At 43.7% G+C, this 15144-nt stretch overlaps 1 protein-coding gene across 6 annotated transcripts in view; it reads right to left on the bottom strand.

The window, feature by feature from the left end:
* Nucleotides 1-15144, bottom strand: part of LOC105491366 (transport and golgi organization 6 homolog) — a 252083-nt gene that overhangs the window by 111465 nt on the left and 125474 nt on the right. For all 6 annotated transcript variants that reach the window (XR_011616547.1, XR_011616548.1, XM_011757706.2 and 3 more), the window contains one exon: nucleotides 85-225. Coding sequence is in view for 4 of the 6 variants with exons in the window: in XM_011757706.2 (XP_011756008.2) it covers nucleotides 85-225 (141 nt within the window). In the remaining 2 variants the exon portion in view is untranslated. The remainder of the gene's footprint in view (nucleotides 1-84; nucleotides 226-15144) is intronic.

Raw genomic sequence — 15144 nt, 5'->3', positions numbered from 1 at the left:
AACAAGCCCCCAGGTACACACACTTTGGTTTCAAAGACACTGATCTTCCACCCTTTTCCAGGTGGATGGAACAAGAAAACTCACCTAACGCCCTGACGATTCGCATCAGGACTTCCCCGACTTTCATTCTGGTCTCTGGTGTGTGCTTGTCTTTGCTGCTGTCATATTGAGCCAACAGGTCTGGCAAGATTTTCTCAGGATAGACATCTGAGAGCAGGGCAACCCCTAGGGTTGAAAACAAAAAGAAAGGATGCATTACTGTTTAGGATCGAAAGGCAAATAAACCAGTCACTCTGTGATGGGATGAACACAGAAATGCTGAAAACCATCTCTACAGCTCTTCCAGCAAGGGCTGCCTGTTGTTTGGAAAGTCAGCATAGTGAATGGAATGAAGATGAGCCTGGTAGTTGAGACTCCTGCGTTTCTCTAGTCCCAGCCTGATACGATCTCTAAGGTCACTCCCAGCACTGATGTTCTATGATCCAGGCAGTGCCTCCTGCTTTTGCTGCAGTTCTCCATTCCTGCATGATTTTCCTCTGTAGACTAGCCAGTGATGGGAGCAATTTCTACAAGGAAACATTTTCAGAGCATCCTAGACATGATCAATATTAGATCTAAGCTCATGGCTGAGTTTCCTAATCAACAGAAATAGGGAAGACCCTGATGCTGAGTCCCCCTTCGTAGGACTTGCTGATCCTCTCTCCCATCCACAGCAGCGCCTTCTAAATGTGTAGCCTGGAACAGTGTTATCATAATCTGAGCCCAGCCCCATACTCAGCAAGCTTTATAGGGGTGGCAGGGAGGTGAGAGGTGACCAGACAGATCCAGAACAAAACCTCTGGTCGGCCTCAAAACTATGTAACTACAAATTATATGATTCGTGTCTATACTGTTGTTTATTCCTATTTTCTCTCATTAGTATTTAGCAGAGAACAGGAAAAAGGTTACACACTGTAAAGAACAGTGAGGAAAAAGAAAAAAGGTAAAGAAGGAATAGGTAGAAATAGGGGTTCCAGGATGAGAATCCACTTCTACCTCAAGCACCCTGGCCCATCAACTCTGCTTTGGGTTTTTCCAGTAATCTCCTCATTGGTCTCCCTGCTTCTACTCTTTTCATCCATTGCAGCTGGAGCTATTTGGTTTGAATCATAAGTCTGGCCCCTTCATTCTTCTGCCCAGACCCCTCAGTGGTTTCCCTTCTCCCCTGAATATGAGCAGTCCCCACCCACCGCCTTCCTTTGTTCTCTCTCTGATCTCATCTTTTAACACTCTCCCTTGCTTCCTGGCCTCCTTGCTATTCTCCAGTAGACCAAGTGATCCTGGCCTGGAGCAGTCGGCCTCACTTCCCCCTCTGCATCGGCTGCTCCTCCTGGTGGCCTCACAGCTTGCTCCCAAACCCTATCATGTCTCTGCTCACAGATCACATTTGTCACATCTAAAACGGCAGCCTCCTTCCCCTACCACTCTTTACCCCTCTCAATCTGCTTCATTTGTCTTAGCACTTAATATCACCTGACAGGTTGTGTATTTCCTTATTGTCTGCTCTCCTCCTTGGAATGTGAACTCTATAATAAAGTCAAGGATTTTCTTTTGTTCCCTGCTGTATCCCCAATGCCTAGAAGAGTCCTAGCACGTGTCGGGTGCTCAGTAACTACTTACTAAATGAATGAATGGATGAATGGATGGATGAGTAAAAAGGGTTCAAATATACAGTCCTGATATAAATTTCAGGAATTAAGAAAGAGAGGATGGGGAAGAAGTAATATAAATGCTTGAGAAATCTATACTTATTTTTCATCTAAGTTTACCATTCTCATGTTTAAACTGACAGCCTTGCAGGCAAAGTCTACGTGCAGCTTTTTATGTGATAGGTTGTGATTCCATTCTCTTCTAAATCACATCCACACTCTTCACTGGGCTTCTTAACCGCCGCATCTGCTGAGCTGTGAAGGCGGAGCACCTGCTGAGGGCTGCACCTGTCTGCCCATCCTCCTTTCTGCCCTCCCCACCCCCACCTTTCCTTGCTTCCAAAGAGCCTGGGAAGTCTCTGCATGTGATCCTAAGCCAACACCTCTGCATGTGGTCCTAAGCCACACTTCCAATCCAGAGTCCAATCTTACACAAGCAGAAGCTCTGCTCTTAAGAGAGATTCAGGTTGTGGCACAACACTGTCGCCAAAATGTGACACTGTAGTAGTAGTTCACTCTATTATGTAAAATGATGAAGTCCTTGGGGGTTCAACATGGAGTTATGGAATATTGTAGCATAGAAAAAAAAAATCTGTGTCGGCTGGGCGTGGTGGCTCACGCGTGTAATCCCAACACTTTGGGAGGCCGAGGTGGGCGGATCACTTGAGGTCAGGAGTTCAAGATCAGTCTGGCCAACATAGTGAAACCCCATCTCTACTAAAAATACAAACAGCTGGGCGTGGTAGTGGGTGCCTGTAACCCCAGTTACTCAGGAGGCTGAAGCAGGAGAATCACTTGAACCTGGGAGGAGGAGGCTGCAGTGAGCCGAGATCGCACCACTGCACTCCAGTCTAGGCAACAACAGCGAAACTCCATCTCCAAAAAAAGAAAAAAAAAAAAAATGTCTGAGGCTTAAGGGTAAGTGAACTGTTTGCTAAGAGAAAGAAGAGGGGGCTAGGTGCAGTGGCTCACACCTGTAATCCCAGCACTTTGGGAGGCTGAGGTGGGAGGATCACATGAGGCAAGGAGTTTGAGGCCAGTCTGGGCAACACAGGGAGACCCCATCTCTATAAAAATATTTTTTTAAAAATTAGCCAGGTCCACAATCCTCCTGCCTCAGCCTCCGAGTAGCTGGGATTGCAGGTGCCTGCCACCAAGCCTGGCTAATTTTTATATTTTTAGTAGACACGGGGTTTCACCATGTTGGCCAGGCTGGTCTCGAACTCCTGAGGTGATCCGCCCTCCTTGGCCTCCCAAAGTGCTGGGATTACAGGCGTGAGCCACTGCGCCCGGCCCATAACTACTTTCTAAAATGAGTTCTCAACTCAGAAAATCTGGTGGGTGTTTCCCTATGACTTTGCAATGGAAAACAGTAGAAAAATGGGATTTGCTTTATACAACTTTGACCTATTTCTAGCTTTTCTGAAACCTATTACTAAAGTCCCTCCTACTATTGTTTATTCCTATTTTCTCTCATTAGTCTTTAGCAGAGAACAGTCATTTACTTCTGTGAACATACTATCCTGGCCAAATAAGCTCTGGACTTCCTCTCTGTAGTAGGCAGACGTGTGATTACACATAGCATCCACTCTCTCTTCTAGTAACAACACTATGGTGTTCTTTTGGAGAAATATCCCTTTCTTACTCTTGGTCTGTGTGGTTTGAGTGGGCTAACTATACCCACTTTCTCCCCCTGCAGGTGTCAACTTGTATCCCAGGCTGGCCAGTTAGGATCTTCCATTCCATCCCCACCACGATTGGTTCAGGAATGGGGAATGAGATCCGATCCTGAAACTCACATTGACACTACTGGGAAAGATACATTCCCCTCCCCACCACCCACTGAAGAGACTAACCTGGAGCTGCCAGTGGCCACCATATGGAAAAAGCCCACCCAAGAATGACACCAACACAGAGCAGAGCCCACCTGAGAGGGAGGGAGAAGAGGAAGAGACCCGGAGGCATCTTTTCAGCTCCTGGACCCAGGTGTACTCTACCCACTCGACTTTCTGGACACAAAAGCCAATAAAGACCCTCTAATGCTCATACCAGTTTGACTGTTTTTCAATTAAAAGAATCCTAACACACCCTTTTTCAGATTAACAATGATTTTTCAGATTTTTTTTTTCTTTTCCTATAATGCTAAACTTTAAACTCATTAGGGAGCTTTTAGCTCTCCCGGTCTTCCATAAAAAGGTTGCCAAAGCAAAGCACAGTTTCCTTGCTTCCCACAGTCCCAGGTCTACTAGCAATTGTTTATCTTCCTGCTGGTCTGCTCCACGGACGGCTGCCAAACGGCTGGCTGTTTGAGTTTTACCTTCTAGGATACAGGTGCCACCTATGAGTTTATAAATCCCTGGAGAATAAGAGTACAGTTCCCCCTTTATTCACCAAGCAGTGAAGAGAGTCATACATGATGGTTAACAACGTATAAAAATGAAAGGGATGAGATTGTGTGGCTGTTTTTATTTATTTCGAAAAAACTTTCTGTACTTTGGCACTCTGTGGAAGCATGGCTATAAACCTTCACATGACCATGGGCCCATCACACTTGATAATTCCTTTGTGACTTGAAAATGGGGTAATTTCTGGGTCAGCACAAGATTCAAGAAAACATCACACATCAATCCCTTTGGCCATGAGACCCAAAGGACTGTGTGAGAGAGACCTCTTTCCATTCTGATTGTAGGAAACTAGTTATACATTTTAGGATGTGGTGCAACAGATGAGATATAGAGAAGGTAAAACTGAATCCAAACTGGCAAGAGTTCACAGAAGCATTCTGAAATTTTTTTTGGAGGCAATGCATAGAATATTGGTAAATTAACATAACTAAAAAAATGTTAGGCTGGATGCAGTGGCTCACGCCTGTAATCCCAGCACTTTGAGAGGCCAAGGCGGGTGGATCACCCGAGGTCAGGAGTTCGAGACTAGCCTGACCAACACGGTGAAACTCCTGTCTCTACTAAATACAAAAAATTAGCTGGGTGTGGTAGCAGGTGCCTGTAATCCCAGCTACTTGGGAGGCTGAGACAGGAGAATCACTTGAACCCAGGAGGCAGAGGTTGCAGTAAGCCAAGATTGCAACATTGCACTCCAACCTGGGCAACGAGAGCGAAAACTCCAACTCAAAAAAAACAAAAACAAAGAAGGCCGGGTGCGGTAGCTGACGCCTGTAATCCCAGCACTTTAGGAGGCTGAGGTGGCCGGATCACGAGGTTAGGAGTTCGAGACCAGCCTGGCCAATATGGTGAAACCCCGTCTCTACTAAAAATACAAAAATTAGCTGGGCATGGAGGCATGCGCCTGTAGTCCCGGCTATTAGGGAGGCTGAGGCAGGAGAATCTCTTGAACCTAGAAGGTGGAAGTTGCAGTGAACCAAGATCACACCACTGCACTTCAGCCTGGGCGACAAGGTGAGACTCTGTCTCAAAAAAAAAAAAAAAAAAAAAAGTTATTACAATAACTACATGTAACAAAAAAGACTGTCAACTTTGTAAAATAACTGTTTTTTTTTTCTTCCCCCAAGACTTCCCTGAAAGCCACAAACATATTTTGGTCAAAACCAAAAATGTTTACTTCAAGATGTTTACTTCAAGATGTTTACTTCAAGATGATCCCACAGCATGTTAACTCAGTGATTCTGAGTAGTAAAAGGAGTTTGGGTGTCGTGTACTTTTACTTAGTACTCTTGCATTAACAGGAAAGTCAGTCTAATTCTAAAATGTCTTTGCTAACTGGCTGTGTCCCAGGAAACTGCTAAGCCATTCCTACTTCAAAACTAACCTGCCTCGTTTCTCCTGGGCAGATAACAACCTCCCAAAATACCCACAGCAACCCGGAAAACCACCTACTCACTCGAAACTCACAGGTATTTCTGCCAACAAAACTGCAAGAAACACAAAAACCCACACATTGTATAATTCCATTGAAATGAAATGTCCAGAACAGGCAAATCTCTACATGGGGAAAGTAGATTTAGTGGTTACCCGGGGCTGTGGTAGTTTGAGAAAGTAGGGAGTGACTGTTAATAGTTACAAAGTTTCTTTCTGGGGTGACAAAAAACATTCTAAAACAGGGGTCCCCAACTCCCAGGCCACAGACTAGTACTGGGCATGGCCTGTTAGGAAAGGGACCACACGGCAGGAGGTGAGCAGCAAGGGAGCATTACCGCCTGAGCTCCGCCTCCTGTCAGATCACTGGAGGCAACAGATTCTCCCAGGAGTGTGAACCCTATTGTGAATTGCACATGCAAGGGATCTAGGTTGTCTGCTCCTTATGAAAATGGAATGTGTGATGATCTGAGATGGAACAGTTTCATTCTGAATCTATCCCCACCCTCCCAACACCGCCCCGTCCATGGAAAAACTGTCTTCCACGAAACCAGTCCCTGGTGCCCAAAAAGTTGGGGACCATAGTTCTAAAATTCCAGCCTGGGCAACATAGCCACACCCCATCTCTACAAAAATTTAAAAACTAAGCCAGATAGGCTGGGCACAGTGGCTCACACCTGTAATCACAGCACTTTGGGAGGCTGAAGTGTGTGGATCACTTGCAGTCAGGGGTTTGAGACCAGCCTGGCCAACATGGCAAAAACTCCGTCTCTACTAAAAATACAAAAATTAGCAGGGCATGGTGGTGCATGTGTGTACTCCCAGCTACTTAGGAGGCTGAGGCAAGAAAATCGCTTGAACCCAGAAGGCAGATGTTGCAGTGAGCCGAGATTGCGCCGCTGCACTCCAGCCTGAGTGACAGAGCGAGACACTGTCTCCAAAAAAAAAAAAAAAAAAAAAAAAAAGTAGCCAGACATGGTGGTGCATGCCTGTAGTCCTAACTACTTGAGAGGCTGAGGCAAGTGAGTCACTTGATCCCAGTAATTCAAGGTTTAGTGAGCTAGCATAATGCCACTGCACTCAAGCCTTTGTGACAGAGGGAGACCCTGTCTCAAAATGTTAAAAACTTCTCAAATTAACTCTGGTGATGGTTACACTCTGAAAATATGCTAAAAACCAGTGCATTATTCCATTATTTATTTATGTATTTTTTGAGATGGAGACTCACTCTGTTGCCCAGGCTGGAGTGCAGTGGCACAATCTCAGCTCACTGCAACCTCTGCCTCCTGGATTCAAATGATTCTCCTATCTCAGCCTCTTGAGTAGTTGGGACTACAGGTGTGCATCACCATACTCAGCTAATTTTTTGTATTTTAGTAGAGATGGGGTTTCACCATGTTGGTCTTGCTGGTCTCTAACTCCTGAACTCAGGCAATCCACCCGCCTTGGCCTCCCAAAGTGCTGGGATTACAGGCATGAGCCACTGCACCCGGCCTCATTTTTTGTTTTTTAAGACAGAGTCTTGCTCTGTCACCCAGGATGGATTACTTTGGTATAATCACAGCTCACTGCAGCCTCAACTTCCCAGGCTCAAGTTATCCTCTCACTTCAGTATAGCTGTGTGTGTATAGGTGTGTGCCACCACATGTGGCTAATTTTGTTTAGTTTTTGTAGAGACAAGGTCTTACTATGTTACCTTGGCTGGTCTCAACACCTGGACTCAAGTGATCCTCCCACCCCAGCCTCCCAAAATGTTGGGATTATAGGCGTGAGCCACTGCACCTGGTCTGAATTGTTCACTTTAAATGGATCAATGGTATTGTATGTGACTTATATCTCAAAAAGTTGTTTTTAAGAAACTATAAGAAAGTATTTCATACCCACCCTTTTAGGTTTTTATTTCTTATTTTAAAAATGTTATTATTATTATTTTGAGACACAGTCTTGCTTTGTGGCTCAAGCTGGAGTGCAGTGGCACAATCTCAGCTCACTGCAACCTCCAACTCCTGGGTGCAAGCAACCCTCCTGCCTCAGCCTCTGGAGTAGCTGGGATCACAGGTATGCACCACCACACCTGGCTAATTTTTGTATTTTTAGTAGAGACGGGGTTTCACCATGTTGGCCAGGTTGGTCTTGAAATCCTGAGCTCAAGTGATCTGCCTGCCTTGGCATCCCAAAGTGCTGGGATTACAGACGTGAGCTACCACGGCTGGCAGGTTTTTAGAATAGAAGAAAAAGGAAGAAAATAATATAGCATATCTTAAGTATAAAGAGAAATCACTGCCAAGAGCAGATTATCAGCTTCCTTCCGTATCCAAATCTGTTTTGGTTGCCCCTGCAGGGTGACAGTGGAAAGAGGGGGAAAATGAATTATAACCCGTTACTCGATTAAAAAAGAAAATCAAAATTAGCCGGGCATGGGCTGGGCATGGTGGCTCACGCCTGTAATCCCAGCACTTTGGGAGGCCGAGGTGGGTGGATCAGGAGGTCAGGAGATCGAGACCATCCTGGCTGACACGGTGAAACCCCGTCCCTACAAAAAATACAAAAAAATTAGCTGGGCATGGTGGCATGTGCCTGTAGTCCCAGCTGCTGGGGAGGCTGAGGCAGGAGAATGGCGTGAACCTGGGAGGCGGAGCTTGCGGTGAGCTGAGATTGTATCACTGCACTCCAGCCTGGGTGACAGAGCAAGATTCTGTCTCAAAACAAACAAACAAACAAACAAACAAACAAAACATTAGCCAGGCGTGGTGTCATGCACCTGTAATTCCCGCTACTCAGGAGGCTGAGGCAGGGGAATTGCTTGAACCAGGGAGGTGGAGGTTGCACTGAGCCGAGATCGTGCCACTGCACTCCAGCCTGGGTGACAGAGCGAGACTCCGTCTCAAAAAAGAAAAAAGAAAATCAAGTATTTTGCATTTCATACAATGCCTTGCATTCATAAGAAAATGGTGTATTACATTTAAAAGTCAAATTCTGTGGTATGCTAGAAATTCTACTCTAGAAATCTATCCTAATAGGTGTATTAACACAAGCAGGAAATTACTTATGTACAAAAATCATCACTGTAACACTATTCGTAATAGAAAAGACTGGAAACAAATTTTCATCAACAGAAAATTGATTAAGTTGTGGTCATTCATACAATGGAATATAATGCATCCGTTTAAAAAATGAATAAGGCCAGATACAGTGGCTTACGCCTGTAATCCCAGCATTTGAGAAGCCAAGGTAAGCAAATGAATTACTTGAGGCCAGGAATTCAAGACCTGCCAGGCCAACATAGCGAAACCCGGTCTCTACCGGAAAAAAAAAAAAAAAAAGTGCACTGAGACACATCCCTAGAATCCCAGCTACTCGGGAGGTGGAGGCAGGAGAATCAGTTGCACCCAGGAAGCGGAGGTTGTAGTGAGCCAAGATTGCGCCATTGCACTCCAGCCTAGGCAACAGAGCGAGACTCGGTCTTATATACACATACAAAAAAAATTAATATGTTTTTAAACAACTGTAACGAAATGAATTCTAAGATCTATTAAGTAAAAAGCAAGGTGCAAAATCATCTCTATTGAATTCAACTATTTGCGTACAAAGAGGAAATATACACTCATCGAATAATTCTGGAAGGATACTCAAGAAACTAATGATATTGATTTTTTCTGGGGAGGGAAACTGGGTGACAAGGGGACAGATGTGAGAGAGAGACTTTTTATTTTTGTGTCTTTTAGTAAGTTTAAATTTTTTTTTACTTTTAATTTGTTTAATTAACAAATAATAATTGTACATATTCATAGGGTACATGGTGATGTTTCCATAGCTATAATATAGTGATCAGATCAGGGTAATTAGCATATTCTTCACTCAAATATTTATCATTTCTCTGTGTTAGGAACATTTTGAATTTCGAATGATATAAATAAAATATACATTTTTTAAAAATCTGTGATAAATTTTAAAATTTATGTTTAAACATTTTAACAAATTTGTCTTTCAAAGTAGAACAGTCTCTTTTAGAGGTAAAAATGTAAAAAGAATTGCAACTAGGCCAGGAGCGGTGGCTCACGCCTGTAATCCCAGCACTTTGGGAGGCCCAGGCAGGTGGATCACCAGGTCAGGAGATCGAGACCATCCTGGCTAACATGGTGAAACCCCGTCTCTACTAAAAATACAAAAAAATTAGCCGAGCGTGGTGGCAGGCGCCTGTAGTCCCAGCTACTCGGAAGGCTGAGACAGAAGAATGGTGTGAACTCGGGAGGCGGAGCTTGCAGTGAGCCAAGATTGCGCCACTGCACTCCAGCCTGGGTGATAGAGCTAGACTCTGTCTCCAAAAAAAAAAAAAAAAAAAAAAAAAAAAAGCAACTAACAGCAGAATGACCACAAACATTTGTATCCTCTTTCTCCTGAAATCTCACTAAAGTGACAAGGTGTAAAAAAGGTATGAACCCACAACCAAGGAAAAAGACAATGGGATAGGTGTCAAAGGGTGAAGTCTGGGTAAACAGAACAAAACTAGAGCAAAATTATGATATGTGCATGATAGAGTTGCTGGATCTTTGGAAAATATATCAGTAAGTATATAGAAAAGAAAGCAAATGTGCAGGGAAGGCTGATGACTGCACTAGGCTCAGCACTGAATAACATCCAGACAGTGCCCAATGATTTAGCCAAAAATTGTGATGGGAAATGGCAGGAGAAGTTGTTGGAGCAAGTGTGTACCTATGTGTGTGCACTAAGTCCACATCTAACATGTAGAAAGCAAGTAAGTCATGTCCAAAATTTTTTAAATCAAGAGAGGTCTGTGTAAGCATTTTATTTAGAAACAGAAAAAATTACTAGAAAAAACTACTTTAAAAAGGAGGGGTATGAAGATGGCAATCTCTGGGGATTGGAACTAGGGTATAAAAAGTAGGGCAAGGGGCTGGGCATGGTGGTTCACACCTGTAATCCCAGCACTTTGGCAGGCCAAGGTGGGCAGATCACTTGAGGGTCAGGAGTTCAAGACCAGCCTGGCTAACATGGTGAAATCCTACTAAACATACAAAAATTAGCTAAGCGTGGTAGCCCACACCTGTAATCCCAGTTACCATGGAGGCTGAGGTGGGAAGATTGCTTGAACCTGGGAGGTGGAGGTTGCAGTGAGCTGAGATTACACCACTGCACTGCATCCTGGGTGAGGTGACAGAGTGAGACTCTGTCTCAAGAAAAAAAGGGCAAAGACAAGCTTTTTTGACTCTTTATTTTATTATTATTATTATTTTGAGACAGAGTTTTGCTCTTGTTGCCCAGGCTGGAGTGCAATGGTGCAATCTTGGCTTACCACAACCTCCGCCTCCCAGGTTCAAGCAATTCTCCTGCCTCAGCCTCCTGAGTAGCTGGGATTATAGACATGTACCACCACACCCGGCTAATTTTGTATTTTTAGTAAAGACAAGGTTTCTCCATGTTGGTCAGGCTGGTCTCAAATTCCCGACCTCAGGTGATCCACCCGCTTTTTTTTGACTCTTTAAAGACTATGTTCAAAGTAATCAATAAAAATAAGTTCATTTAAAAAACTAGAAAGATATGAAAATGTATATTAATCTCTAGTGAAAGCTCTAAAGAGAATAACAAATGATGGTTAAGAGAAGTGGGAAGGCACAATGAAATTTTCCTCCTGATTAAGAAAAGAGAATCACCAGTCTGTGATTGTCCTCTCTTGCAGATCTAAGCCACAAAGATAATAAATAACTCTAAAGAGAAGGAAATACCACCCTTTAGCAGGATACTTCAGTTGTTACGCATGCGAGACCTTTTATTATGATGGAAACTAACAATAATTTCAGCTCTAAGAATTCAGGAAGTTGCACAAACTGGGGAAGTTGGTTATTAAATAAAGGAAGTATGGGAAACTCAACTAAATAGCTGGGCTGTCTTTGTAATTAGAGTAAATGATAATGTCTAGCATGCCAATTTGATATTTAGTTTCTCTAAAGCTCCAAAGTTGTGTTAACTGTGGACAGGCCCCAACAAATTTATAAAGATTCAGGATGAGTGAATGTTACTTAGGCCTGAGGAAAAAACAGGGTTAGACGAAAGAGCTACTGAAGCATCCTGCTAAAGGGTGGTATTTTCTTCTCTTCAGAATTCTTTATTATCTTTGTGACTTAGAGCTGCAAGAGAGGACAGTTACAGATTGGTGATTACCTTAATCAGGAGGAAAATTTCTTTGTGCCTGACCGCTTCTCTTAACCATCATTGATTGTTCTCTTGAAAATTTGTAAGAACCACACCCAATGTCTATCTCTTTAAATCAGGATCCAAATAATATATCTGAACACTAAGAAAATGCCAATATATTTCCTTAAAGTGTTTTCTAATTCCCAGTTTGGAGGGGAAAAAGTAAAAACATGTGAATAATCTATATTTACTGACAGCCATTTTACTGGAAGCCATTTGGATCATGAAATATTATTAATAAGTAAAACAATAACAGCAAAGACACTAATACTGAATGTTTTCAATATGCCATGTATAGTCCTAGGCACTTTACATGCATTCATCCATTATGTTCCCAACAATCATCTGAAGTAGATACCACTGTAATTCCTTGAGAGAGAAGTTGAGGCACAAAGAGTTGAGGAACAGAGAGGTGAAAATATGGCCCAAGATGACAGAGCTGCCATGTGGCGGGGCAGGACTGCAAACCTGGATGCTCAGTCACTCTGCTACATGACAGTCCACCTGGCAGCAGTGCCTCAGAAAAAATAGCTACTAGAATCATACTAGCTTTGCAAATCCTAACCCTCAAGATAGCAAACCTCATAGTTTCAGGCATATAAGGTCAGCCTCACTCCAAAAAAATCTCCTTTCTCAGGGACTCCAAGGTCAGCATAAAGAGAGGAACTCTGCATCCCACATACACAGCCAGCATCCTCCACTGTGGCTAGCTGGGCTTCACAGGGACTGCTTTGTTCCTAGTTGGTATCTTTGTTTAGCATGTGGAAAAGGGAGGTAGTGATGTTAATGAAATTCATGAATGATTCTAACTTGAGGTGCTGCCAACATTAAGGATAACGGAAAAGCCATATGAAAGAAAATGGAGAACTTGGATTTTAATGAGTTTCAGTTTTCTAACCAGTGATTCTCAAACACCTCCACTCCACAACATCTTTATAGGCTACTACAAGCCCCCTAAATCTCTTGTTCTACTACACTCAAACAAATAAATCCAAAAACACAGCTGGGCACAGTGGCTCATGCCTGTAATCCCAGCACTTTGGGAAGTTGAGGTGGGTGGATCACTTGAAGCCAGGAGTTTGACCAGCCTGGCCAACATGGTGAAATCCCGTCTCTACTAAAAATACAAAAATTAGCCATGCGTGGTGGTGCACGCTTGCAAGCCCAGTTTCCTGGGAGACTGAAGCAGAATTGCTTGAACTCGGGAGAAGGAGGTTGCAGTGAGCCAAGACTGTGTCACTGCACTCCAGCCTGGGTGACAGAGCGAGACTCTGTCTCAAAATAAATAAATAAATAAATAAATAAAATAATTAATTAAATAAAAAATAAATTAAAAAACAGCACTGGAAAGCTTATAGTCAGCCGTGCTGGGCTGCCTCTATCAAATACCTATGAATGAATCCCAGAGGGGAAGGAGTGAGAGAGCGGAAGACAGGAAAACTGTGCCTTAAGAACAGCATGATGATCAGCGTTCTGGAGTACGTACAGGAGAAAAAAAAAAAAAAGCTGCCCTAATACTGATTGAAGGCATAAAGAAGGAAGCGAAAGAAAACGGCAATGACTGCTGCATTGAAAGTAATCACTGCCCTAAGCATTCAGTGAAACTGGTAATTCAGCTGATCATGGGTAAGAAATAAAGAAGCCAGGCGTCATTCATTTCATTTTCTTTATGCAGCTTTCAAAGAGTGAAAAAGCACATAAATATTCTCTTCATGCTATCAAAAGAAACAGTTACCGGTAAAAAGAAAAGAGGGGCTTCTGATATCCAAGAAAATAATGGGTACTTCTCTGTCAGCCAAATTTAGGTAAGAAAACAAAACATTCCTCACATCTCCTAAAAACCCTGAGATGGGTGGTCCAGGTAGGAGGAGAACCACCTGAACTTCAGGTTTATTTTTCCCCTAAGTTTTCTACTGACATTTCACCTCAAGCCTACGCAAAGAAAAGCTGTAGAATCAGCAGAGCTGACTGACCTGTCAGGTTCTCACTAGTTTAGAAAAAGCTAAAGGCTCCCAAGGGGAGTTGCCACCTGGCCTAAAGTTCTGGCAAGACAGGGCTGATCTTTCATACCCTCCAAGTGTCCTGAGAAAAGCTTGGTGGGCTAGGAGATGTGCCCTGTGTCTGGGGCACCAGCCAGTGACAGAGGCAAGGTGGAAACTCTTCCTCAATTCTCCATTTTTTCCTTATTTATTTTTATTTATTTTTTTGAGATGGAGTCTTGCTCTGTCGCCCAGGCTGGAGTGCAGTGGCGTGATCTTGGCTCACTGCAACCTCCGTCCCCCGGATTCAAGCAATTCTCCTGCCTCAGCCTCCTGAGTAGCTGGGATTACAGGTGCCTGCCACCACACCCAGCTAATTTTTATATTTTTAGTAGAGACAGGGTTTCACCATGTTGGTCAGGCTGGTCTCGAACTCCTGACCTGATGATCCTCCCGCCTTCGCCTCCCAAAGTGCTGGGATTACAGGCGTGAGCCACCACACGCAGCCCATTTTTTCCTTATTTAACCCTAACAGATGTCTTGATGAGACGATTAGGCAAGTTGTTGTGACAGGTGCTCCAGGCTAGCAGTGGCTTGGAAAAAGTGATCATTGTGAAATGAGCAAACATGACATGCAGGACTTAAAACTGTAGTGTCACATGGAAACCAAACAGAACTACTGTAAAACTCTTCCAAAGACTTCTTCTCTCCTAAAATATGAAAATACACACATAAACTCTTTGCCTATAATTTCAGGGAGTTATCCAACCTAATCAGGCACCCTGTAGGGTTCTACATAGGGGTTAACTTGACATTAACCCCTCAGGTTAAAATCCTGTGTTTAGTGAGATATAACAGGACACCTGTTTTTTAAATTTAGAGACAGGGTCTTACTCTGATACCCAGGCTGGAGTGCAGTGGCATGATCATGGCTCACTGCAACCTTCAACTCCTGGGCTCAGGATCCTCCCGCCTCAGGCTCCTGAGGAGCTGGGACAACAGACAAGCACCACCACACCCTGCTAAAATATTAAAAAATGCTTCATAGAGACAGGACCTTGCTATGTTGCCTAGGCCAGCCTTGAACTCCTTGTCTCAAGTAATCCTCCCCCATCTCAGTCTCCCACAGTGCTGGGATCACAGGTATGAGCCATTGCGCTCATCCTGGACATCTATAAATAGAGGGAAAGCCTCTTAAAAATCTGTTTCTGCAATTAAAAGAAGAGTTTTTTTTTTCTTCTTCTTTTCTTTCCTTCCTCCCTCCCTCCCCCGTTTCCTTCCTTCCTTCCTCTTTTTTTTTTTTCTGAATGGTGTGTCACTCTGTTACCCAGGCTGGAATGCAGTAGCCCAATCTTGGCTCACTGCAGACTCGAACTCCCAGGCTGAAATGATCCTCCCGCCTCAGCGTCCTGAGTCCCTCCTGAGTATGCA

The sequence above is a fragment of the Macaca nemestrina genome, chromosome 18 (genome assembly GCF_043159975.1).
Source record: "Macaca nemestrina isolate mMacNem1 chromosome 18, mMacNem.hap1, whole genome shotgun sequence".
In the NCBI taxonomy this organism is placed as follows: Eukaryota; Metazoa; Chordata; class Mammalia; order Primates; family Cercopithecidae; genus Macaca; species Macaca nemestrina.
The sequence above is the reverse complement of the archived record's forward strand: the minus strand, read 5'-3'. Positions and strand labels throughout refer to the sequence as shown.